The sequence below is a fragment of the Pteropus medius genome, unplaced genomic scaffold (assembly GCF_902729225.1).
Source record: "Pteropus medius unplaced genomic scaffold, Ma_sr-lr_union100, whole genome shotgun sequence".
NCBI classification, from domain to species: Eukaryota; Metazoa; Chordata; class Mammalia; order Chiroptera; family Pteropodidae; genus Pteropus; species Pteropus medius.
The window spans coordinates 565,675-593,672 of record NW_024356336.1 but is presented as its reverse complement, the minus strand read 5'-3'; the positions used below and the strand labels follow the sequence as shown (position 1 = coordinate 593,672).

General features: G+C 39.8%; 1 protein-coding gene across 1 annotated transcript in view; it reads left to right on the top strand.

The window, feature by feature from the left end:
* The first annotated feature begins 5,442 nt into the window (after window positions 1–5,442).
* Window positions 5,443–27,998, top strand: part of MYO1H (myosin IH) — a 41,545-nt gene continuing 18,989 nt past the window's right edge. Inside the window, exons 1-15 of the mRNA XM_039861836.1 lie at window positions 5,443–5,568; window positions 7,902–8,017; window positions 9,308–9,506; window positions 10,299–10,379; window positions 12,646–12,825; window positions 15,000–15,098; window positions 15,923–16,036; window positions 16,343–16,414; window positions 16,903–17,022; window positions 18,142–18,209; window positions 18,539–18,644; window positions 18,931–19,011; window positions 20,923–21,014; window positions 22,511–22,605; window positions 25,591–25,637. Coding sequence (XP_039717770.1) covers window positions 5,443–5,568; window positions 7,902–8,017; window positions 9,308–9,506; window positions 10,299–10,379; window positions 12,646–12,825; window positions 15,000–15,098; window positions 15,923–16,036; window positions 16,343–16,414; window positions 16,903–17,022; window positions 18,142–18,209; window positions 18,539–18,644; window positions 18,931–19,011; window positions 20,923–21,014; window positions 22,511–22,605; window positions 25,591–25,637 — 1,596 coding nt within the window. The remainder of the gene's footprint in view (window positions 5,569–7,901; window positions 8,018–9,307; window positions 9,507–10,298; window positions 10,380–12,645; window positions 12,826–14,999; window positions 15,099–15,922; window positions 16,037–16,342; window positions 16,415–16,902; window positions 17,023–18,141; window positions 18,210–18,538; window positions 18,645–18,930; window positions 19,012–20,922; window positions 21,015–22,510; window positions 22,606–25,590; window positions 25,638–27,998) is intronic.

Sequence of the window (27,998 nt, the reverse complement as noted above, 5' to 3'; positions counted from 1 at the left end):
GATATGGGCAAACCAACTGTAAAGAATATCACAAAAGATAGAAATTTGATTGGGTATGATAATTAATCTTAAGGAAACATGAAGTCCTTTATGATAATGGTGTTGTATACATATATTTTAAAAAGTTATTGTCTTTTGGAGATACGTACTGAAGGATTTATAAAATGATGTTTGTGACTTACCTTCAAAGATTCCAGTGTCAGGAGGAGTGGTGGGGCCAGGGTGAAATAAGGGACACCATTAGTTGGTATCTGTTGAAGCTGAGTAATGGGTATGTTCCATCTGTTATGCTTCTGATACTTCTTGTATGTGAACATTTTTCATAATAAAAAATTTAACTGTATATATTTACAGGGGAAAAAAGGCTATTTGAAGAAACATATGAAGTAAAAATTAGTACTCGTGGTGCACAGATTATAAACGTAAAGGAAGTATTCAAATCATGAAGCGTGGGGAACGTGATTCAGGGGATATGTAGGGGTTTGCAAATTCTTTTTTGTCCTAGGGGTTTCCCAGACTTTCTCCCATGTGTCCATGGGGCAACCAGTGAGACTTTCACCTTTAATCAGAAAGGCTCTCCTTTCCTTAATTTTATATATTTAGGTTTCTTAATGATTTTGTTGTCTCATTCCTGAATCCGAGAGGTTTATCAAATCTCTTTGGGCTGCAGATTACATAAGGCCCTAGGCTGACTATAGGGCTCGCTCCTGTAAGCACATCACCTTCTTCTCTCTCGGACTGAGCTAAGAAAGAAGCTTTGTTCATCTCTACACCCACCACCTGCAGAGGTCTGACTGTAGTAATACCTGTGGGTGTAGCTTTAGATGTTATTCCAGACTCCAGCCCACTCCCAATTTCATAAGGGCTTGTTGACTACTAGCCAACAGATTTTTTTGCTTTATTATGTTCTTGTTTCTAATGTATTATTAACACTAATGAGGACAGAAACAAGAGCTCACACAGCGGACATTGTGTCTGGCACTGATCCAAGTACTTTTCGTGATTCTGTTCAACAACCCTGTGAAGTAGGCACCACTGATTCCATTTTACAGATGTGGAACAGGAATGACGGAGACATGAAGAGATTAAGAGACTTTCCCAAGGTTGTACAGCCAAGAAGGCAGAGGTAGAATGTGAACCTGAATGGGCTCATGTTCCACAGTCCTTGTGCTTAATCACTATGCTATACTGCCTCTCTTATAAAGACAGAACAGAACCTTAAAATGAGAATATTTGAAATCACTAAAATGTTGTTTGATCTAAATGCATTGTTTTCAACCTTAGTGAGCAGGCAATTGTTTATTCTAGCTCCATTTGGCTAGTGTAGGGAGACATCTAGTGGCAATTGTTTTTAAAAACTTTTTATTATGGGAAATTTAAAAATATACACACAGTAAACAGAATAGTATATTAAATCCCTCCTATACCCAGCTTCAACAATTAATAACATTCTACCACTTTTCATTTATACCTCCGTCTACTCTCTATCCCATCCCCTCTTGACTATTTTAATGGTTTTTAAAAAATAAAACATATCTCAAAATGCATAAAACCTTAACAATGTATCTTGACAAATGGATACACCCACATAACACACAGCCCTATGGAGTTAGAGAACGTTTCCATCACTCCAAAAATGTCCTTTGCCAGACAATCCCTCTAACCAGGCAACAATTGTTCTGATTTTCACTGTAGATTAGTTTTGCTTGTCCTAGAATGTCATATAAATGGGATCATGCGGCATGCACCCTTTTGTGTCTGAGTTCTTTCACTTGGCATAATGTCTGTGAGAGTCATCCGTGCATACCAGCCATTTCTCTTTTATCAATGTGCGCATTCTATTGTATGGATGGTCCACATGCTTTCTCCAGTTGATGGAAATCTGGAATGTTTCCAGTTTGGGGCCATTATGAATAACGTTGATGTAAATCTTCATGTTCCAGTCTTTTTGTGGGCATATGTTTGCATTTCTCTTATGTAAATACTTAGGAATGGAATTGCCGAATCAAAGGATAGAGGCATGGTTAACTTCATTAGAAACTGCCAGACCTTCTCCCGAAGTGATCCAATCACTTTACATTCTTACCGGCAGTGAATGACAGTTCTGTCTGCTCCACTTTCTCACTAATATTCGATGTTGTTAGTCTTTTGTATTTGAACTATTCTGGTGGTATCTCACTGAAAGTTTTTTTTTTTAATGCTTTTATTGAAATATAAATCACATATACAATTCACCCATGTAAAATGTATAGTTCGGTGGTTTTGATATATTCACATACATGCGCAACCAACATTAGTTAATTTTAGAACATTTTCATCACCTCAAAAAGAGATCCCCTTGCATTTAACTATCCCTCTCCTTGATCCAACACCTCTTACCAGTCCTACTGTTTTATTTTTTCTTTTTTAAAAATTTTTTTATTATGGTGACATTGGTTAACTAAATCCAGTAAGTTTCAGGTGTACAATTCAACAGTAAGGCATATATGTATATATATATTGCATTGTTTTCGCCACCCCTAGTTAGATTTCTTTCTGTCACCACATATTTGACCACATTTACCCCATCTACCTCCCACCTCCTCCCACCCTCTACCCTCTGGTAACCACTATCTATTGTGCATGTCCATGAGTCTCTGTTCATTTGTCCTGTTTGTTGCTTTTAGGTTTATATCCTGCATACATGTGATATCATGAGATTTTCAGCTTTTTCTGTCTGCTTATTTCGCTTAGCATTATTACTTCAAGGTCCATTCATGCTGTTGCAAATGGCAGTATTGCATGTCTTCTTATGGCTGAGTAGTATTCCATTGTATATATGTACCACAGCTTCTTTAGCCAATCATCTATCGTAGGACACTTCGGTTGCTTCCATATCTTGGGTACTGTGAATAATGCTGCTATGAACATCATTGTGCAAATATCTTTTTGGATATATGTTTTCAAGTCTTTGGGGTAAATACCCAGTAGAGGGATTGCTGGATCATATGGTAGATCAATTCTTAGTTTTTTGAGGAACCTCCATACTGTTTTCCATAGTGGCTGTACCAATTTGCAGACTCACCAGCAGCGTATGAGGGTTCTTTTTTCTCCGCATCCTCTCCAACACTTGTTATTACTTGTCCTATTGATAACACCTATTTTAACAGGTGTGAGATGGTATCTTATTGTGGTTTTGACTTGCATTTCCCTAACAGCTAGCGATGTTGAGCATCTTTTCATATGTTTGTTGGCCATTTGTATGTCTTCTTGGGAGAAGTGTCTGTTTAGGTCCTCTGCCTTTTTAATTGGATTGTTTTTGTTATTATTGTTGTTGTTATTGAGTTGTATGAGTTCTTTGTGTATTTAGGATATTACACCCTTATCGGAGGCATTGCTTGCAAATATATTTCACTGTAGTTTTAATTTGCAATTCCCTGATGACTAATGATGTTGAGCACTTTTCTATGTGCTTCTCGACCACTTACCTGTTTTACTTTGTGAAGTGTCCATTCAAGTCTTTTGCCTAATTTTCACTAGGTTTGAATTTTTATTATTGAACCGTAGGAGTCTTTTATTCTGCATGCAAATCCTTTGCGGGTATATATTTCTGCCAGTCTGTGGCTTGTCTATTCATTTTCTTAACAGTGTCTTCTGATGCAAAGTTAGATATTTGATGAAGCCTAATTTCGCCTTCCTCTGGATACAAAGATATGCTTATCTATTTTCTCCTTGTAGCTTTACACATTTTACATTTACATTTAGGTCTAAGATCCATCTCAAGTTCATATATATGACTTTATATATAAAAGCATATATAAATTTTATATATAAATATGTATACCAAAAAAATTCATCTCAGAAAAGAAAAGTCTTTTCAACCGATAGTGCAGGAACAACTAGAGATTCATAAGGAAAAATTTCATTTTAACCTCTATCTCATATATATAATATAAACTAATAAAAATATAAACTTATATTATTATAACATTATAAAATATATAAATATATGTAAAATTATGAGATAGCAGTTGAAATGAAATTTTCCTTATGATATATAATTATTCATGTACTATTGGTTGAGAAGGTATTCCTTTTCTGCATTGAATTGTTTTGGTACTTTTGTCAAAAATCAATTGGCAGCCAGTCTTGATTACTTAAAATAAGGAAGTGCGAGACCTCTAGCTTTGTTTTTCTTTTTCAAGGTTGTTTCGACTATTCTAGGGCTTTTGCACATAAACATGTGCCAGTTGTCAATTATTGTCTCTTAGATCAGAGCTCACCCTTTATTATCTTCTTTTTGATAATAAATTTCATTCTCAAGCATTTCTCCTTGAAGCGAGCATGATGTTAATTTTTGTCAGTAGAGGGCGCTGGAGGGGCATTGCAATTAGCCGGTTTCTCGGCTCCCCTTGCTAAGTTTTACTTTGTCTTCTCAGCAGCAGTCAGCTACACAATGGTACGGGGGGTGAGGGTGCGGGGCGGGGGGGACATGTACTAAGTATGTGTCTAGAGCACAGAGTCCCTTGGTGACCTCACAGTCCTGGCTGGAGACTGCTGACTACCTTGGCACAGTCTTCCCAACACAGATTCACACATTCCAGGCTTCCTACTACAGCTGCACTCCCACTCCCTCTGCACAAACTCCAGCCTCAGCTTGCCTGAGCCCTGGAGAACCGTTGCCCACAGTCACCAGGTCTCCCACCCAGCAGTGATCTGACTCTCTTTGTTCTCCCGTACCCAGGAGGGTTGTACTGTGGCCTCATGACCATGGAACACCTCTAGCCCTGGTAACCCAGCGAGATTCTCCACCATCTAGTAGGCTGCAACCACACCTTCCCCCAGGAGGTCTGAAGTCCTGCCTTGGGGAGAGGACAGTTCAAGTTTGTCCTTCCTTGAAGACTCTTCTGTAACAAATAATTCCCTTTCTGACCAAACTCCTCATTACTTTTCTAAGAATCACATGGCGAGTGTAGGCACCAACATTTACTGAGTGCATTCAATGGTCAAGAAAGCAGGCTCTGAGGCCAGGCTATCTAGGTCCATATCCTGGCTCTGGCTTTTAGCAGGTCTTGGGCATATTTATAACCTCTCTGTCCTCAGTTTCCTCATCTGTAGTATGGGCACGATAATAGTACTTACTTCAGAGGGTCAGATTGAGGATTAAAGATGATACATGTCAAGTATTTGTAGTGCCTAACACAGGAAATGTTTGGTTCCTGACCGCTGCTGCTGTTACCATTGTTATTGCTTTTATCGCCATCCTCTTGTATCTCTGACCATAAGAGATGCAAACTCTTAAAGAAGACAGCATCATTTAATCTCAGCTCTTTACCATCCCCAGGGCTTAGCGTCTTGCTATTTCCGCATTAGATGTGCAATAGAATTTAACGAATGAGCTGATGAGGCAAATTCTGTTTCCTGTAGAGAGAAGAAGCGAGGAGGAAGCACATTCGCCTGCACATGGAAGGTACGCTGACCGCCAGGGACAAGGTCGGGGTGCAGGATTTTGTGCTGTTGGACGCGTACACTAGCGAATCTGCTTTTCTGGACAATCTTCGCAAGCGTTTCAGCGAGAATCTCATCTATGTAACGTAACCCATTTTTCAGCTGTTTTCTTGGAGTGATGGTTCCCTCCCTGCTTCCACAACTTTGATGGCTGTGAACAATATCACCTATTAGGTTAGCCGGTAAAGGGAAGTGTGGTGGGACCGCTATCAGATGCGTTTTGATCCTTTGGGTTAAGGCCTTTATGGCTGCCAGTGACAGAAACCCACTTAAACCGGCCCAAGCCCCAAAGGGAATCAATTGACCTATGTAACTCTAGGATCTATGAATAGATCTAGGCTCTCAGGTGATGTCTTGAGAATTTGTACTTCATCTTGAGGGATCTTTTCCATCTCTGCTTTATTTTGCATTAGTTTCCTTCAGGGGCAGCCTCTCTGAAAGGTAGCAGGATGGCTGCCAGTAGAACCAGGCTGATGTGATACCACCAGCTTAGTGTTGCGATGCGGAAGAAGGGAGTCTTCTCAGAGAACACATTGATTGGCTCTGATTGGCCCATCTTAGGTCATATGTCTATCTCTAAACCAATCCCTGTAGCTAGGAATGAGGAATATTCTGATTGGACAGGCTCTTTATCCAAGCCCACCCCTGGAGACAAGGGGTGAGACTCCTCTGACCATATGATATGGAGTGAGAGCTGGAAAAGTTTTCTAAAAGGAATCTTTTGAAAGAAAGAGAACTGGATGCCAGGCAGGCAAAAATAGGAGGTGTTCACCGCATCTCTTGAATCTTCAAGAGTGAAGAACTCCTCAAGTTGGTCTTGCTGCTTCTAGTGGTAGCCAGTTGTTACTAAGATCTCCATTTATTACCCACATTGATTCGATTGGTCAGTTTTCAGGTAAATTCTAGGGTAAACTCTGCATTATCTGTGTATGTGCGCATGTGTGTGCGTGCGTGTGTGTGCGCGCGTGTGTGTGTGTGTGTGTGTGGTGAGGTGTAGTTAAGTATTTAATTTCACTGAGATTTTACTAGCTTTTGCTAAGAGTAAATTAGATGACCAGAAGCTGTTTAAAAATATTTTAAAATTAAAAAAAAATTGTCTCGTAGCTATTTTGTTTGGAGTAGTACCTGTGACTTAATCTACATGTTGAAACTAAAATTACCAGAAGTAAGCAAGGTGCTTTTTAGAGTGCATATTTTTAATCATGGAACTAGATTTTTATGTAAATTGATTTTATGTATAAGCAAAGGAGAAATAGCATGGTGTGGAGACTTGTCAGTGGAATGAGAGGATCACCATTATTAAACGAAGTGTTTTTGATTCGAAGAGATAAATTTCAGAAACTACATTCTATCCTGGAAGCTTTCTACTGATTGAAGCAATGCAGAATTTTAGTCAAAATACTCTTCCCTGTTTTGGTTCTCTATTTGAGTCTTCCTAGAGATTGGAAACAATAGCTGGCATAATTTAATGTAGGCTTGAGTACCTCTAGTATTTGAGACGTTGAAATGAAAAGCAACAACAAACAGAATCCGGAAGTTCCAGATGGATTTTCAAAGGAGCCCATGTATTTATTTTTTCTAAATAAGAGCTTAGAGCTTTGTTTATTTATAATTGTATGCCCAGAAGTATCTTAGTGGTTGTGTTACAAATATAAGTACTTCAAAAACTTGAATATTAATAGAACTCAATGTTGAAATCTAGGGAAATAAATGCTGTAGTGGGAGTGTTGGCCCAATATTAGGTGGTTGCTATACATACTCACCCTGCTTCCTCCTGATGGCCAGAGAGAGCTTCGTGAACCATAAATCAGAGCATAGTGTTTCCCTCTTAAAGCCATCCATTTTACATTACAGTTCAGGGTAGGTATTTTATTTCAGTAGGGAGAGTGGCGTGTCCACCATTCACTGCATTTGGAGTAAACCCCCAATTCCTCATGCCCTGTGTGATCTGAACTCGCTTCCCTCTCCAACATCATCTCTTACCATTTTCTGTTCTCCTCTCTCTCACTGGCCTCCATTGCAGCCAGCCTGCCACACTTGTCCCCTCAGCCTGAAACGCCCTTCCTGCTGAGTTTTTTAATGACTGGCTCCTCATCCTTCAAGACTCAGCTCAGATATCACCTCCTGAAAGAAAACTTTCCTAAGCCCACTAGCTAAGGTGACCTTCCTTAGTCATTTGCACGTTACCTTATTTATACCTTTCTTAACACTAATTAAAGTGATCCTGATCCCTTGGTTGTCTGCCTACCCCTGTCCCCCATGTAAGCTCTATGACAGCAGAGACCCCATCTATCTTATTTATGTTAAATCCCTAGTACTGAATGATTGCATGGGGATCATAGCATGTGGTGGTCTTTTGCTGTAGCCATTTGCACCCCGGAATTCCTCACTAGTGCTTTGGTTCATTCCTCTAGACATATATTGGCACCCTCCTTGTGTCTGTGAATCCATACCAGGAGCTTGGAATCTACACCATGAGCCAGATGGAACTTTATCAAGGGGTCAATTTCTTTGAACTGCCACCACATGTGTAAGTAGCACTCCTCAGGTCACCAGTAAGAGCATTTTCTATTTCTTTCCTTCCTGTTTTTTCCCTCCCTCTCTCCCTCCTTACCGCCTTTCCACCCACTCACCCATCCATTCACCCATCTCTCCTTCTATCCATCCACCTACCCACTCTTCATCCAACCATTCATCCATCCATCCATCCATCCATCCATCCATCCATCCATCCATCCAAATACTTGATACATGCTCATCAGGTTTTATATTTCATTTAAACTACCTTCTTGTGAAATAAATCTTTCAACACAGTAGAAAATATCGTTGTCAAATCTCACCTTAAATATGATGAGAACTGGAATCTTTTGTAACTGCTGAGAAATTTAAGAGAGTAGCTAAAGAGGTGTCTTCTCTGGGAATTGGGTTGCTACTGTTAAAACTACTGGTACCTGGGCATCATGGCAGCGAAGGAAAATGCCAGAAGCTGTTTGCTACTCCAAACTACCAACACGTCTGGAGGTAGAAACTTACTAGGGCTACAGATCCCTAAGGCAGGCAATTTCCCGTGTGATCTACATGTGATTTGGGCTTTGCTGAATTTCCCAATTCTCCTCCTTGGCTGATTTCTGGGCTAATATTAAGGTTCCTCCTCCATTTTTCTTGGTGACTCATCTGTTAACCTCTCAAGACATTCAGAAACTTTTCTGCATTGCTTTACCACAAGCAATTTCTGAAATAGCCAGCTTTCAATCTTGGCCATGTGCAAAGATTATACTCTTGGGAGACCTTTATGCTTTGGTTTCTGATATTGGAGATAAAGCCCCTATGATAGTTTTAGCTTTGTCCTAAAGATACCACAGATGTTTTAAAATCTTTTTGGTTTTCTGTTTCTATACTCTTAATATTCTAGGTTTTGAGAGAAAGAGAAAATATGAGATCTTATTGTGTCTATTGAATTACTTAATATTTAGACAAGATGTTATTTCCACTCATAATAAATAGAACATCTCTTGGGGATGTAATTTAGTATCTGACTTATTCTTATAAGAAATGTTGATAGATTAAAAAATAAATTTGTTAAATTAAAAATTATTTTCATTACTGCTCAAAATTTTCACTTTATCTCTTCTACTATTTGAGCTTTAATATTTAGTATACTTTGTGTGTGATCAGTCAGATGGGGGTTTGCTCTCTCTCTGAACTCAGTACACCTGTACCACAGTTTGGATGTGGCTTCCTGCTCTGGTAGATGTCAGAGCCAAGGGAAGTAGCAGTATAGCCACTTTCCACTCCTTCCATTTCTGTTCCACTCTTCCAGCTATGCCATAGCTGACAATGCTTACCGCATGATGTGCTCTGAGCTAAGTAACCACTTCATCCTCATTTCTGGAGAAAGTGGGGCAGGGAAGACGGAGGCCTCCAAGAAGATCCTCCAGTATTTTGCAATGACCTGTCCCATGACTGAGTCACTACAAATAGCCCGTGACAGACTGCTGCTCTCCAACCCAGTGCTAGAGGTAAGCGATCTTTGAGGACCTATAAAGGGGAGTTCCAGAAAGGTCACTAAGTGAGAAGACTTTTCAGTCAAAATGGGCAAGTCACTGCCTGGGAGTTAAGAATAAGGGTCTCCTGGGTAGTATCATGGTTAAGGGCATGACCTTGAAGTCCAGCAGGTGTGGATGCTAATCCCAGGGCAGCCACACACCAGCAAATCACTATATATCCTGGAGTCTCTTTTTTTTAATCTGTGGAAAGTGTCTACTCATAGTACCCATCAAATTGTAAGCACTAAAATAATGCTCGATTAGTTATTAATATTTTTATTATTAATTAAAATTATTTTGATAATTATTTCTACTCTTTCAATTCACTAACTTACTGGTTATTAATCCTGGTGGATCTTTGGGTTGAACAATTTACCTCTTCAATATGAGAAGGGGGCTGGTGATGGGGATCGTCAGCTGTGCCTTCTAGAACAGCAAGGGCCTGGGGGCCTAAATACCACTCCTGAAGCCATTTCTAATCTATTCCTAGGCTGGATTTCGAGGAGAAGATATTTTCCTTTCTTGAGGTCCAACCCCAGTATTTGGCATCAGATCCTCTGTAGTGATTCCTTCTTAGAAGATAAAGTACGGCTTTCATCCCTGGCACCCTGCTCCCTCTTCCATTTTCACAATATGCATGGCTTTTGGGGTCAGGAATCTGACAAGCATAGTGAGCTTAAATGACAGTGCATGATGATTTGGTTGAACCTCTCCCCTCCCCCACTTCCCCTCTCTCCTCCTCCACCCTCCATTTTGTATCCCAAGGCTTTTGGAAATGCCAGAACACTCCGGAATGACAATTCCAGCAGATTTGGAAAATACATGGATGTCCAGTTCGACTTTAAGGTACATTGACGTTCCTGTTACTGGTTCACGGGGACCTCTGAATTTTCCAGTGACAGACCTTCAACTGAAGGCAGCTTAAGGAGGGGGGAAGGGCATTCGTTGGCTCAAATAGCTGAAAAATCCAGCATTAGTACTAGTTTTGGGAAATGCAAATAAAGGCCACAATGAGATACCATTTTATACCTTCGAGATGGACAGAAATTAAGAAGTCTAATAATATTAGGCGTTGGCAAAGATGTGGATCATTAGGAATGGTTATACGCTGTTAGTGGGGGCTACGTTGGTACAAGCCATTTGGAAAACAAATGTACTGTGGAGTTGAAATCATGTAATCTAAGGTGGGGACGTTCCACCCCTAGTGATGTTCTTACCGATATGCAAGCATGCCCGCGACAGCACTGTTCATGATGGTAAAAGAACTGGAAAGAGCCAACACGTCTGGAGAGGACTGAATGTCCATCGACAGGACACTGGCTAGTTAAATTGTGGGGTGCTCACACAATGAGGGGTTGTATGGCAGTGAGAGCAAATGAATGACAGCCATGCATAATATGGACACGCCTTGGGAATGTTTACTGTGTCAGTGTGATGCTCTTTCTCATAAAGCTTGAAAACATTTGCAAGTAAGCTATGTATTGTTTAGGCATCCATAATTATATGACACGGATCAGCAAACTTTTTCACATAGGGCCATATAGTAAATATTTTAGGATTTGTGGGCCATACGGCCTCTATTGCAATTACTAAATTCTGTTGTATCATGAAAGTAGCCAGAGATAATATGCAATAAATGAGTGTGGTTGTGTTCCGTCCAGGGGCTAATGCAAGTGGGAAGGGTAGACAGAGTGCTCAAGGACATATAATTCCGAGTGACAAAGTGACACTTAGGCTGGAGAACAGTACTCAGCTGAGTATTGAGTGTACTGATAAGGACAGGATTCCCCAGAGGCTGGTGCATGGACTTCTGCTGGTATGTGCATAGACTTTGAAAAGAATTTAATAGCTATACATACTTTAAACTTTTTATTGAAATTCAACACACATCCTGGAAAGGATACAGATCACTAATACAACTTGGTAAATTTTTACATATGTCTCTACCTGTGTAACCACCACTCAGATCAAGATATAAAAATGTCTCACACTTAGAAGATTCTCCCACCCTTCTCTGACAATATCTCTCTTCCCAAAGGGTTACCACTATTCTGACCTCTGTAATCAGATTAATTTTGCTGGTACATTATATTTTGTGTCTGGCTTCTTTCAATCAACATTTGATCTGTGAGATTCATCCATGTCACTGCATGCAGCATGGTTCATTTTTTGATTGTATGACTTTTATCACCATTTACCTGTTCCCCTGTTGGTGGATATTTGGGTTGTTTCCAGTTTGGGGCTATTGAAAATAGTGCCCTGAACATCCTTGTACATGTCTTTTAGTAGATTCAAGCATTCATTTATGTTGGGCATATACCCAGAAGTGGCATTGCTGCGTTCTTACCAGCAACGTTATGATAATTAATGACAGTTCCAGTTACTCCATGCCCTTGCCAGCATTTGGTATGTCGGCCCTTTTAGTTTTTAGGTGTCTCTGGTGGGGTATAGTTCTTTCTCATTGTAATTTATGTTTTTATCTCCCTGATAATTAATGAAGTTTTGCTAATTGGTCACTTAAAAATCTTTTATGTTAAAGACTTTTGCTCATTTTTAATTGGGCTGTTTTTTTTTTTTTCCTTATTGATTTGCAAGAGTTCTGTATGTTTTCTGGAATGCAAATCATTTATTGGATATATTAAAAATAATTTAGTGTGATTGACACAAGGATATGTAAGCAGGCCAATGAACCAGAATAGTGTCCAGAAAGACCCCCACGTATAGGCCTCCTACTTGACTTATGACAAAAGCACCACTGTGGTTCAGTAGGGAGAGGATTGACTTTTTAGTAAATGGTGCTGACCAACTGGAAATTCATAAGGATAAAAAGACCTTTGACCCTCTACCTCACACCATAATCAAAAATTAATTAGTGATCAATTATAATCCTAAACATGAATAGTGTAACAATCATGCTTCTAGACAAAAACACAAAAAACATCTTCATCGTCTTGGAGTAAGCAAAAACCTTTTTAAACAGAGCCCAGAAAACACTAATCATAGCAGACTGATAGATTAGATTTCATTCAGGATTTCTATTCCTCAGGAGACACCAGTAAGAGAGTGTGTTGGTTATTGTTGTCATTGCTGCATTTTTTGTCCTGTTTTGAAGGGCATTCCTGTAGGTGGGCATATCATCAGTTACCTGATAGAAAAGTCTCGTGTCGTCTATCAAAACCTGGGTGAGCGGAATTTCCACATCTTCTACCAGCTGCTAGAGGGTGGCGAAGAGGAGCTCCTTGCTTACCTGGGACTGGAGCGAGACCCCAAGCTGTACAAATACCTGTCACAGGTCGGAAGAGCCAGCACCTGGCTTCGATGATCCTTCGGAGGGTGGATCAGGGGTATTTGTGGGGGCTTCTATGGGATGTCCACGAACTTTCTCATTACTATTATGAAGGTATCCTACTGACTGGTTTCTTGACACTTATCAAAACCCCTCCTTTTATGCCTGCCAGGTGTATCATCTTGGTAAAGTCAGTATCTAGGTGAGTGGTTCTCTGCCCCTGCTGAAATTAGAATCAGCTGAGGAGCTTTTTAAACATACAAATGCCTGGGCTCTACTCTCCAGAGATTCAGATTTAATTGGTCTGGGGTGGAGCCTGGACATCAGCATTGTTTTAACACTTCCCTGAGATTATAAATGTAATTAAATTAATCCCAAAGATTCTAAGGCACAGTGAGGTGAGAACTGCTGGTCTAGGTGTGATGGAAACTCGCTGTCCATCTATGTCCACAGCTTATGCTCCATTGTTTTGCCTTCAAATCTAGTTTGGAAAAGGCTTTTTGCACCTTCCTGCCTTCCATTCTAAGAATTGTTAGCTGCAAAATGAACATCCTCCCTTAAGCAATAGTGTAGGCCATTCCTATAAGCAATCTTGAGATCTAGAGTTGTAAAATTGACTCTCTGAATTTAACTTCCCAGAACTAGTTTTCCTGCAGCCAGTACTAAGGTTCTAGGATGCCCAGACTATGTAGCACCTATCAGTATTTGATGTCACTGGTGCCTTTTTGTCCCAAGATTTTTGGATTTTTCTCCTCACTGGGTCTGGCTTTGAGTGGAGGTCACTTGGCAGAGTGAAAGTAGAGACGCAATTTGAGAAGGAGAAAACAAGGACCGACATTTCATAGTAAGACATGAAAAGAAAAAAAAGACTGAAATTTATCTTGAAAAATGAAGCTAAATATTGAAAATAAACAAATCTCATGATCTCATTTTAATGTTTAACACACTTTGTGTTCATTCTTAGAACAAAGAATACATCAAATTTTACTTTTTTTCTTTTTGAGGACCTAATTTTTCCAGCTAAGCCACATTTGGCTTTCCATAGCATGATCAGCAAGAATCAATTTGTAAAAATATTTGAAAGCTTCATCCATTTTCCCAAGGGCTTCTCCCGGCCGTTGGTAATCAAATCATTCTCTTTGAGAAGGTATCATGTCCTTGTTAATTTTTTCCGGACAGATTAATTTGGCCAGATTCTCATGACACAATGACTTTGGAAATGGTCTAAGAATTGGTATTCTTTTGATTGATTTCATGATGCCTGTAACTTTGGCAAGCTATGTGGCTTTACTTTGCTGTATATTTGCACTGCTTCTAAAGCTTTAGGTAGGTGTACTCAGAGGACTGACTTGCACAGACCCTGTCCTTGATGGGCAGGAGCAGATGCTGCTGACCATGTGGGAAAAGGGATATTTGGGAGGCTGCAGATTTAACACTGGCTAGTTCACTGGTGAATATTTTCATGGTATGACACCTTTGGCTTCCCTATGCAACAAAGAAATCTTTTAAGATAACAAATCTTCAGATAACTGGGAAACTAAGAATACCCTGTATTAATAAAACCCCTCATCTAGAATGTTTTCTCTTTAAATTATGACATTGGTCCATCTGTTACTTATTGAAAAGACAACTTCTAGAGTTAGTGAGAAAAGTCTTATCTCACCTCTGCTGGTGATCATTTCCATATACACTGTGTTTCTCTAAATGCCAAATTTTATTTCCTTGAATGAGAGTCGTCTTCCATCTAGTCCTACAGTAAAGTTTTTGCTGGTGGTGGCCACATGTGTCAAGATTGTTTTCTGAATTTAAGCACTGTTATTCACTTCTGTGTTTCAGCAGGTATTTATTGAGAGATAAGTGTCTTCAATTTATTTAGCAAAAATGGCAAGAAAAGCTCTTTTAAAAAACACATCAAAAGATATGTTACTAATACATAACTTTGAAAGTTTTCCCGGAACAGAGATTTTTAAATAAAATTTCAAATAAATTTGAATAAAGCAGCAGTTGGCAAATCATCACATGCTAGGTGATTAAAGTAAAACATGTTTTCACAGTTCAGAATGTTATGGAACTAGCTCTTGCATGCTTGGAGAGAAAACCTTTTTGATTTAGGAATAGGTCTTCACATGCCTAACTGTCCTCTAAAAATGCCATTAAGTGACCCAATTCTGTGTCAACAGGGTCATGGTGCCAACGAGTCGTCTATTAATGACAAGAATGACTGGAAAACTGTTTCCAATGCCTTTTCTGTCATCGATTTTACTGAAGATGACCTTGAGGTATGGGTCCTAGAGGCAGAACTGCCAGTAGGTCTGGGATTGAGGAGATGGTTCTAGTTTTCTGGTGATTGCACGGTAAGGTTACCAGATTCAGCAAATAAAAATGTGGGACACCTACTTACATTTTAATTTCAGATAAGCAGTGACTTGATTTTTTAGTATATCACAACATCGTATGGGACTACTTACACTAAAAAATCAGTCATTACTTATTTGAAATTCAAATGTCAACTGGGTGCTCTGCATTTTTCTGGCATCTCTGTTTTTCCAGTGTTGTGTGGAAGGAGGAGGTGATGTTTCTTCTTTCCCTCAAGTTTGGTCTCAAATATTTAAATCTCATAGACGTTCACAGATAATGAATTCTCATAGAGTTATTATTTACATTCCTATTTTGGAACAGATGAACAAATGATAGGATTCGTAAACATGGTTTTTACATCTTTTTGTCGTTTTTTAAATTATTAAACTATTGATCTTTTAAGACCAGAATATGATTCGAATGCATGTGTTTAGGACCCTGGCATTTGAACATTAAATGGTTTATTGGGTCGGGGGATCTAAAAATAGAAGTGTCCTGTGCTGGAGATTGAGGCATCTTCCCCACCTTCTACTGCTGGGGCTCTTTCTCCCCCCTTCCGTTAATATCCGAAGTGGAAGTGGCTAAGAGGCCCATTTCTGAGAAAGGAAGAAATTCGGTTATGTAAGCTCAGGGCTGGAAGTGGGAAGAAGGGTGGTTTTCCTTCGGGTTATCTCCTCTGATGACATTTATCCATCAGGCAGCTGCCGTCTTCTCTCCCTCTCCTTACCACTTTCCACGTCCCTAGAATCTCTTTGGAATTATTGCCAGCATCCTACACCTGGGGAACGTTTGTTTTGGAGAGAACCACCAAGGCTGTGCCATCATACCAGTCACCCACGAGATCAAATGGATAGCCAAGGTGATGTTTGCCTTCAGAAGTGGAGAGGAAGGAGAGGGGAGGGAGGCAGCTGGATGGCAATGGTCCAAATGGCTGAGACCATGTTCTTCCAGCTGGTACTGGTTGGGAGCTCCAAAGAGTGCAGGGGCGGTGAGAACGTGGGTAAAAGCCAGTTAGTCGATGAAAGATCTAATGTGGTCTGTTTTGCATTAAAGCACAATTATCAGCCAGGGCAGAGAACCCTGGGCCTGGAAACTCCACAAACTCTTCATAAGCTAGCGAGTAAAATCGGGTCCCTGAATGGCATTTTGGTTTCCATTTATTCAGCTCCTGGGAGTCCAACCATCGGTCCTTTTGGAAGCTCTCACCCATAGAAAGATCGAAACCAAAACCGAAGAGGTAAAATGGCTCTGGGTGGAAATGTACCTGCCCTCCCCACTGCTGCTGCCTGCAGGGTGGTGGCCCCAGGGGAGGCCCAACCCCCGATCCCGGCCCACCAGGTCCTGCATGGTCCACCTCCTGCCTTACCTTCCCCGTCCCTCACCATTGCACTGTCTCTAGTTCTCCATGCCTCACACTCGCCATGCCTTCCCTGTACAGAGTCTTTGCCTATGCTGTTCTCTCAACTGGGGCACTCTACTCTACGTTTCGTCTAGTCGATGCCTCCTCATCCTTTAGTCCCCAGGGGTCGCACTCCCAAGGAGCCCTCCCTGCCCATCCCACCCCTGCCCTACAGCACCACATGTATCTCAAGAAATAGCTACTCTGTGTATGTGTACAGGCTGGGGAAGCACCTTCCCACAGCACGTATGCTTCGCTGATCATCATTTGAAAACTCGGGGCTTTTTTTTAAACCTCCGTAACAATGCACCTGTTGTTCTTCTCAGGTGATATGCCCACTGACGCTAGAACTCTCTCTCTACGCTAGAGATGCAATGGCGAAGGCTGTTTATGGACGAATGTTCACTTGGCTGGTCAACAAAATCAATTCCTCCTTAGTGAACAAGGTTAGCCCGTGCATTTTGGATGCCTTGCTCTCACTAACATGGTAATGTGATATAATCAACATCATGACTCTAAACAATTTGTGAGAATTGACTGTAAGCTCCTATGGGCAGGATGGTATCTTCTCACACCTACATTCTAGCACACAGTAGGCTCACAAAAATGCATGCTGGATGATTTTTGCAGTGTGTCCCAAAGTATGGGATGCACAGCATTCAAAATATGCCAGATGGCTTTAAGTGTAATTTTCTGTTTTAATAGTAGTATATTTAATGTGTATCAGAAAAAAATACAACTCTTTGGAACTCACCCTATGGTCACATTTTCTTTTTAAATGGAATTATTTAAATAAAAAATGGAATTTACTCAAAGCTAGAAATTAAGGAAATGATGCAAGGGGACAAGGTACGTGAGGGCGATGAAACTCATGGAGGTGGGATGCAATGGACAGATTTGGGAGGCATCAACTCAGTGCAGGCATCCCTCAGAGTTACTGAGGGTGTGGTTCCAGACCACCACAATAAAAGCAAGTATCACAATAAAGTGGGTCATAATCTTTTCGCTGGTGGAAGGTCTTGCCTTCAATTTGAAAAAATGCGACATCTGTGAAGTGAAATAAAGTGAAGCACACAAAAAAATGTGTGTACGCCACACAGATATTCAATTGTGTCCCTTTTTAAAAATAGGCACATTCTCTTTAAATAGCCATCCTCGTCTGACAGCACTTGGCCCTCTATCTAAAATGATATCCATACCACCTGTCCTGTCTCATAGATAAACATCTCCTTGGCTGTTCATAGGTCTTTTCCTTTTCTTCTTTTTGGATTGAATGTAGTCTTGGGAGGCTGAGGAGCGTTGAAGCAAGGAACTAAATCAGAAGGGGAAGGTCTCACTGCTCAGGTGATGGATATGGAAGCTGGGATGGGATCTGGGCAGGCTGCAGGCAGGAGGAGTGGGCTGGGGAAAGTATTTCCACCCTAAGGTTTTTCTGTGAGCCATTGTTGGAGAGAGAAGGCATGAGCATTAATAGCCAAGTCCCAGATTTGGGGGTAGCTACCGGGTTTTGAGTGTCACAAAGTGTAAGACCTAACGATGAACAGAGTGTGTGTTATTCTGACTAGGAGTTCACCAAGAAAACTGTCATCGGATTGCTGGATATCTATGGCTTTGAAGTCTTCGACAAGAATGGGTGAGTTTGTTATTACCTACCAGTCCTTTGTTCTTCTTCAAGGTGTCAGTCTGGTTTAAGGCATCTCTTATTAGAATTGATTTTCCAGTCCCCAGAAGTTCTCCAGATTTGCATGGCCCCTAATTCAAAGATTGTTCCAGAAATGTAATAACAGTAAAAAGTGCAAATATCTTTTAGCCCACTCTTGTGACCTCGTTTATAAATTATTTGATTAATAAGTGCTTTGCTTTTTCTATGCTAAAAGGCATCCTTAAAAATAGTAAATACAGTTTTTTAAAAAATTGGCTTACTTGCATAGCTTTAGTTATTTAAATCTTTTGCATCTCTAGTTTTGAACAGTTCTGTATAAATTACTGCAATGAGAAACTCCAGCAACTGTTAATTGAGAGAACCCTAAAAGCAGAACAGGCAGAATATGAAATGGAAGGTATAGAGGTAAAGGTTTTGATGTTTTCTCTTCATTTGATTTCTTAATCTAGTGAAATGAGAATGTTTTTTCATTGGTAATTTTTCCTGATTAGTACTAAGAATTATTTTTCACACCTTCTCTGCTTGTTTCCTGGGAAATTATTTTGACTTTCAGAAAGTATTATTATTATTTTTTAATATTAGAGATAATCAGATTTTGGGGGAAAAAAGTTGAAAAATCAATTAAAAAAGAGATCTATTTTACGCTCATCTAAATCCTTCTTGGAGAATTCATTCCTCTTTGTCATTTTAGTGGGAGCCAATTCAGTATTTCAACAACAAGATCATCTGTGATTTGGTAGAAGAGAGACACAAAGGAATCATTTCCATTTTGGTGAGAAAGTTATATGGACCTAGATCCCATACACATGGCATTTACGATACATGGCAGAACTTTTTCCCAAGTTTACAAAGGTTCAAGAGTGGAATCCACTAGATGATTAAAATGTATGAGTTGTGAGTTTTTTTGTTGGTTTGTTTTTGTTTGTTTGTTTGTTTTTGCTGAATTCTTGCTCAGAGCTTTAAGCTGAGCTTTCTCCTCTTATTTCAATTTATAGATCTACATTATAGCCCATCTGGAGATAGCAAGGAAAGACTTTTGAAACGAGAGGATGCATTATCGATCTTCCGTAGACTTGGAAGAATGAGCCCGAAAATGGGATCCAGTGTGGGCAGGTGTTAGTGGCAGTTGGGAAGGGACTACTTTCATGCTTAGTACTTGGCAGGAAGCCAAAACACGTAAAGGAAGACTTCACAAAGAGCATCCATCGAGGTTGAGTTGAGGCTCCTTGGGGTGGGCTTTTGATCTTGTTTTGAACTGTCGTGACTTTTGAGAACATCAGTGTTCTCAAATCCATAACTGTTCCAATTCAAACATCAATTTTAAAAATAAAGTCTAAGGGCCAATGAGAAACGATTTCCTCGCCTTTTCATTCAAGATTGTCTGCACCATGATTTGCCTCCCTTTTAATGAAAATAACTGGTTTCCTTTTTCCTTTTGCCCCATCCCCACCTAACCACTGTGTGAATCCAGTATTCTAAAGCACAGCAGGGACACTAATGGGTAGTGACTAGTTCCCAGGAACGTGGGCACCACCTGGATTCAAATCCCAGCCCCAGCTGCTTATTAGCTATATAACTTTAGGCAGGTGTTTTAACCTCTCTGAGTTCCAGTTTCATCATCATTAAATATGTACAATGATAACTGCACTTACCTCAGCAGCTGTAAGGACAAATGAAGTGAGGTAATTCATGCAGAGGCCTTAGAGCTATGCCTAGTCCATGGGAGACATGCAGACTCCATTCAACAAATCCTTGCCAAATGCTTACTCTGTGCCAAGATTGTACCCTGTGCTTTGGGACACAGCATTGGACAAAACAGACCAAAACCCCTGCACTCACATGGAGAGAGTGACAGCAAACAGGTTGATGGGCATAGAGAGAGTGACAACAAACAGGTTGATGGGCAAAATGTGTAGATTGTGCAATGGAGAAAAAAGAAAAAAAAATTAGATGTGCTGGAGAGGGGAACTCAATTTTAGGTAAGATGTTTAGGAAGGACTCACTGAGAAAGTGACACTTGACCTGACAAAGACCTAAAAGAGGTGAGGACACAGGCTGTGTGGACATCTGGGGAAGCATGTTCCTGGAAGCAAGGACTGACGTTAAGCTAGCATATGTGCATTCAATGTTCATGTGGATTGCTAGACGAGTATTTTAAAATCTTTTAGTAATAAATCCTTGTTTTCATTTCATTTTCCATAGATAAGATCAGAAAGCATAGAAATGCTACTTTATAAGGGTTGTCTCACCAACCTTAACCGAGGTTTTTTTGTTGTTTTAATAAAAGCTACAGGGTTGATTGATTCATCCTTAATTTTTTAAGATGATCAGTTAAATGTTGTCCGTTGAGAAAGGCACAGCTTGAGAAGTATGAAAGGTTAGACTCAACTGGTTTTATAGCTTGCTTTCCATGAAGGCTTTGCTCCTAGCAAAAGGAGATGTGCTCTTGGAGTTGTTTTTTTATGGAATTTCCAGTCTCTCTGGTTCCACAATCCCCTTATCAAATCCAAGAAGCTGAGCACATGTGATGGATGAGCCACCCTACCCTGAAATGTTCACCTGAACTTGTGTGAGATGACAGTATTTTAGTCCAGTACATTCTGCCACAGCGGTTGAAAGCATTTAAACTTGGAATTGATGGAGTGTGATCCTATGGATTGAGGCTTTTTTTCCCCTTCTGAAGGATGAAGAATGTATTCGTCCTGGTCCAGCTACAGACTTGAGCTTCCTGGAAAAACTGGAAGAGAAAGTGGGCAAGCATGCACATTTCCAAACGTATGTATCTCATTTGATAGCTGTTGTGTGGAGGAAGATCATTGTATATCACTTTTCTCGGGTATGCCGGCAGTGCTCCCCAGGAGTACAGCTACTTTTTCATAATAGAAATATCATTATGATACAGCAAATCATATACAACAGGTCCTCAAATAATGTCATTTCATTCTAACATTGATGAGATGCCACAGGAACTTAACTCTTATTTACATCAATTAGTCTATGGTAAAATTGGTTTCATTATATGTTGTTTTGCCACATTTCCAAGAACTATTCATGATGTTAAGTGAGGAGTTACTGTATATGCATACCTTTTTTTAGTGAAAATCAAACTCAAATGATTTCCAAGTCAGAAAATTTTAAAGATGTTGTATCTTGCTTTATTCATGATCGTTTCATATTGGACATGTCCACATGCATGAGATGGTCTTTTAAAAAAAAATTCAGGTATAAAATACGTACAGTGACATGTATACCTAAAGTGTACAACCCAATGAATTTTATATTTGTGTGTACCCACATAACCACCACACAGATCCAAACATAGAGCATTTCCATTATCCCAGAAAATCAACTAGAAATAAACTCAGTCTTTGAGATGAGGAAAGAATTTAAGAGCATGCATATGCTCTAGAGTTAGAGGCCTGGTTTTGAATCCCGGCTCAGCCACTTACTAGACATATAATGATGGGCAAGAAACACTCATGCATCTGAGTTTCCCCTTCAACAAGATGGGGATATTAATATACCTACCATATAGCATTGTAAATGATTACATAAATCATCTAGTACAATTTTTGGCCATAGTAAGGATTCAAGAAATAGTAGTGGCTTTATCAAAACTATTGTGGGATTTCAAAAAGATAAGTAAATGGAATTGGATAAGTAAATGACTCAAGAATGGAAAAATAAATTGTGGTACATTCACAAATAGCCAGCCATTAGAATGAACAATCTGTAACTATGCATGATGTGGGTAAATCACACACATGTAAACAAGAGAAATCATTAAGCTGTATACATCTAGGCTATGTGCACTGTCAGTATATATGTCTACATGTTTCAAGAAAAAAGTTATTTAAAAATTACAAAGCACCAGAATCTGAAAAATGATATTGCATGAGTATTTTAGTCTCTTAACGTCATAAAAATATAAGGTAGTAAAATTGTTTCTTTGCTATCACTTAGAAAAATGGAAACTACTTCATTGTGCAAATAAACATGTTCCTGTGGTTCAGGTATGTTTTTTATTCCTCAGTGCTCATGAGAAGGAAGGATCTAATTTTAGAGAGACCTTGATTTGTAGCCAGATGAAGTCAGGCAGCAAAGCTTCCTGGGAGCTGCTGTATGTGGTTAGCTTTCAGTGCCAGCCTTTAGTTAACTGTCATGGTCCTAAACACCTTTTCAGAGCCCTCTCTGTTTGCTTTATGTGCTGGTGCATTTTGTTGCCATGAAGTAGAAAGGTTCAGCTCTTGTCTGTTTCCATTTTTCTGTAGCCGGAAGCTGGCAGGTCCTAAGGGCCGAAAGAGGATTGGCTGGATGGAGTTCCGACTCTTCCACTATGCAGGAGAGGTCACATACTGCACCAAAGGTGAGTGTCCTGGGGGCGCAGGCCACAAGTCACAGCCATGCAGATGCCTCTGTGTCCACTGAAGAAATACTGCATACCCATCTCCACATGTTCCCTAGCCCCACATTTGAAGTGTGCCATTTGAAGTCTTTTAAAATTTATTTACTACGTGTATATATCCACTTTGAGATAATTCACACATCATGTATTTCACCCATTTAAAGTATACAATTCAATAGCTTTTAGTGTATTCATTAATATAGTTGCATAACCATCACCATAGTCAATTTTAGAACATTTCATCGCCCCCAAAAGAAACTTGTACACATGAGCAGTCACTCCCCATTTTCTCCCAAACTCATTCCCCACAGCCCTAGGCAACAAGCCAATCTGCTCTGTCTTTGTAGATTTGTTGATTTTGCATATTGCTTATAAATGGAAACATACAATATGTGGTCTTTTCTGTCTAACTTCTTTCACTTTGCATGTTTTTAAGATTCATCCATTGTGTCATTCCTTTTCATTGCCAAATAATCCATTGTATGGATATATACCACATTTTGTTCATCCATTCATCACTTGATGGGCATTTGGGTTGTTTACACTTCTTGGCTGTTATGAATAATGCTGCTCTGAATGTGCCTGTATATGTGTTTGTGTGGATATGTTTCCGTCTTTCTTGAGTAGATACCTAGGAGTGGATTGTTGGTCATATGGTAACTCTATGCTAAACCATTTGAGTCCCTGCCAAGTTGTTCAAAGTGGTTGCATTATTTTACCTTCCCATTAGCAGTGTATGAGGTTTCCAATTTCTCCACATTCTCATCAACAGATGTTATTGTCTGTCTATTCATTCCAGCCATCCTAGTGGGTGTGAATACTCTATCTATTCTGGTTTTGATTTGCATTTCCCTAATGACTAAAGATGCTGAGCATCTTTTCATGTGTTTATTGGCCATTTTCATATCTTCCTTGGAGAAACGTCTATTCAGATCCTTTGCCCATTTTAAAAATTGGTTTGTCTTCTTTTTATGGACTTGGAAGAGTTCTTTATATATTCTGGATACAAGTTCCTTACCAGCTATATGATTTGCAGAGATTTTCTCTAATCTGTGGTTGTCTTTTCACTTCCTTAATGGTTTCCTTTGAAGCCCTGAAGTTCTTATTATGAAGCCCACTTAATTTTTTTCTACTTAATAGAATGTTTTCAAGGTTCATCGATTTTGGGGTAAATATGGCCTTCCAGATTTTCCATGAGCTACGTTAGAACTCCAGCATGTCATGGCTAGAACACACATTTATTATTTATTATTGTTCACTTAAATGTTACAGAACTCAGTGAGGTGGGGGAGCATTATTATCCCCCTTTTCATCTATGAGGCAACTGAACTCAGAAATTAAGTTGCCCAAGGTCACACGCTAGTAAGGGGCAGAGTTGGGATATAGACTCGCCTTTTTGCCTCTAGACCTGCATGTACTCTTCCCAGAAGAATACAGGTTCTACCACATTTCTTTTGAAAAGCTACAGGCATTCCTCATAGGGATGTGTTTTGTCATCTATTTGACACTGGATGTTTCCAACTTTGTCTCTTACACTGCTGAGCCTGACGTCTTTGTATATTTTACTTGGCCAACTTGTGCACATTATATAGATAGGAAAAATTCCCAGAAGTGGCATTGCTGAGGTAAGGGTTCTGTCAGACTTAGTTTTGACCACTTCTTGGTATATACACAAAAGAATTGAAAGCAGGGACTTGAATGGGCATTTGTCCACCCATTCTATAACAGCATTATTCACAATAGCCAGAAGATGAAAATAACCCAGGTTTCCATTGATGGATGAATGGATAAACAAAACGTGGTATATAAAAACCAATAGAACATTATTCAGCCATAAAAAGGAAGTATAACACATGCTACAACATGGATGAACTGTGGAAACATTATACTAAGTGAAATAAGCCAGACACAAAAGGATACAGTTTGATTTTACTTATGTGAGGTACCTAGAGTAGTCAAATTTATAGACAGAAAGTAAAGTAATGATTATCAGAAGCTGGGGGAGGAGGGAATGGGGAGGTAGTGTTTAAGAGGTACAGAGTTTGGGAAGACAAAAACATTCTAGAGATGGATGGTAGTGATGGTTACACAACATTGTGAATTCACTTAATGCCACTGAAGTATGTACTTAAAAATGGTTAAAATGGTAGATTTTATGTGATGTATATTTTGCTACAATAAAAATTTTAGTTTTGATAACTCAAAATTGTCATTTTAAAAGGTTGTATCTTAGACATTTTGATGCATGTCTTTTCTAGCTGGTTTTGACTTTATAATGCCACTTAGTTCCTCATTTAATTAATCGATGAGGTTTTAAGTGAGCACTCTAAGCCAAATTTTAACATTGGAAATGATATGTCTTCCTTTGTATGAAGATGTATGGTGCTTGAGTTTGATTTTTCTTAGCAGTGGGCCTGATTTCCTCATTCATCTGCATAGTCTCACCTGGTGGCTCTTAACATTCAGTGCCCCATCCATTATTTCGATGTCATTCATTATATGTATAGTTCTTTGCTACTGGACTAGGGTACGCATACAATGCTCAATAAAGTAAAGGCCGTATATTCATGTGGTAGCTCATCGTGATTTAGAGGGTAGCATGTGTGCCATAAGCTCGGATCTGAGAACCTGGTTCTCAACCAGAGATGAAGTTACCCCCAGGGACAACTGGCAATGTCTCGAGACATATTTGATTGTCACAGCTGGAGAAGGTGCTACTAGCATCTAGTGGGTAGAGGCCAGAGATTCTGCTAAACTTCCTACAGTGTACAAGATGGTCTCCACAACAGAGAATTATCCAGCCCCAAATGCCATAGTGCCAAGGCTGAGAATTCTCGTCTAATGCTAGGAGATTATTTTTAGTATTTCCCTTTGAATCAATTGGGATGGAATTGCATTTTTAGGCAAAGCCATTGATTCAAAAATTTTTTACTCAATGTTTTGTAGGATTCTTGGAAAAAAACAGTGATCTCCTCTATAGGCATCTGAAAGAGGTAAGTCTGAAACTTAACTATATGTGTTTCTGATGGGTATGAGATATCACCTGTGACACCGATTTTGGGGTAAATATGGCCTTCCAGATTTTTCTCTTCCATGAGCTACGTTAGAACTCCAGCATGTCATGGCTAGAACACACATTTATTATCGTCTGTGTGAACTTTTCATTCAATAAACCCGTTCAAGTGTGTGTGGTGCCCCTTCCAGGGGCCAGGTGCTGTGCTAGGTCTGGAGTTTTAGCAGTGAACAAGACAGTCCTTTTTCTCGTGGGGCTTTCCATCATTTGGTGGCAGGGGGTGGGGAGGGAGAATAGTGGCCAAGAATAAGTATATACATACATAAATAAGTTATCCTACAGTGAAAAGTGCTATAAAGAAAAATAAGCAAGGAACTGTGGTTGAGGGGACATTTTAAAGTTAGTTTAGAGGATCAGAGAAAACACCCCTGTGGAAGTGACTTTAAGGTGAAAGCTGAGTGAGACTGATCCCGGCCATGGAAAGATCGGGGTTACTCCAGGTAGAGGAACCAGCTGTGCAAAGACCCTGAAGCCCAGACAAGCTCACTGTGTGTTCAGTGAGAGGTAATGTTAGGAGTCTATTACCTAACATTAGACGGATGGTAGAGGGGGCTGAGGGCTCAGCAGGGTCCCCAGGGTGGAGTAGGAAATAAACTGGGGTGAACATGAACTGAGGATGAGGAAACTGAGACCCAGAGAGGTTGTGACTTGCTCAAGGTCACATCTCAAGGTGAGGCAAAGGCCAAGATTAGTCCCTGGGGCTAACTCCCAGTCTTCTTCCATATAAGTCACTAATCAGAGAAGCCTTAGGTTTTTTCATTTTATATTGACATAGTTAACTGTTTTGTACCAAGTTGTATTTTATTTAATTATCTTGGTTTATAAAAAGCTTAGACCTAGAGGAGACGTTATTATGGTGAACACGGAAATGATTCATTAGAGGAATGTTTTCTGCCCTTCCCGATCTTTCTCTACCACTTCTAAGACTCCTTGTCCCAAACTCCAGGATTCAGGTTAGAGAAGTGATTCTTAACTTTGGATCTCTGCTCCAGGTGGGTCTCTCTGGGTCTGAATGTCAACCTGATCCTGTCCCCACTAGGGGTCTCATGACAGATGTCCTCATCGGTGAAGTGGGTCTGATGGTGTCTTTCTCTTAGAGTCACCGTGAATGACACAGGAGTAGAAGGGCCTGGTTGACAAATAGAAGATAAAATTCCTCTCGTGGCTTTCCCCTCTATGGGCCATGCCCAGTCCCTTTACAAACCATCCACGGAGGTGCTTCACCAACCAGGCTGAAGTTTCTTGTACTTTTTTTTGACTTTGAGATGGGTCATTTCTACTTTTTTCTCTCTCGTCTGCAATTTACTCTTTCATGCCCCTGTAAATTTAGAATCCAAGTGGGTTAAACAAGAAAACATGTTTTTTATTTAAAAAATTAAAAAAATGTGGTAAATTATATATAATAAAATTTACCATCTTAATAATTTTTATTGAGATTTAATTGACACATAACAGTGTATTAACTGTAGGAGTACAACATAATGATGTATTTGTATATGTCATATGATTATCACAAGTTTAGTCAACATCCATCACCTCACAAGATTATACATTTTTTCCTTAGGAGGACTTTTAAGATTTACTCTCTTAGCAACTTTTCAGATACACAATACAGTATTGTTAACTGTAGCCACCATGCTGTGCATTACAACCCCATGATTTATTTAGTCTGTAAATGGAAGTTTGGAAGTTTGCCCCTTTTGACCACCTTTGCCCATTTCACCACCCCCGCCCCGCTTCTGGCAGCCACCAATCCGTTTTCTGTTTATATGAGTTGGGGCATCACCACCGTCCGCCTCTAGACTCTTTTCATGTTGTAAAACCGAAACTCTGTCCTCATCAAACAATAGCTCCCTATTCCCCCTTCCCCACAGCCCCTGGTAACCAGCATTCTGCTTCGTCTCTATGAGTTTGACTGCTCTAGGTATCTCACATAAGTGGAGTCATATAATAATTGTGTTTTTGTGACTGGCTTATTGCACTTAGCATATATCCTCAAGGTTCATCCATGTTGTAGCGTGTGTCAGGATTTCCTTCCTTTTTAAGGCTGAACAATATTCCATTGTATGGCTATAAGGAAAAAAATTTTTTAGTGTCAAATTAAATTTTTTCTAAATTAAAGACTTTTGGTAATATAGATTATTTTGAAATTCTGTACATGGGGAAAAAAAACCCAAACAGGACAAAAGCCAATGTCCTTGGTCCAATATCACCTAGTGGTTCTGCTATGAGCCAGCTGATCTTATCAGTTTATTATGTATCTTTCCAGGGCTGGGCTGGT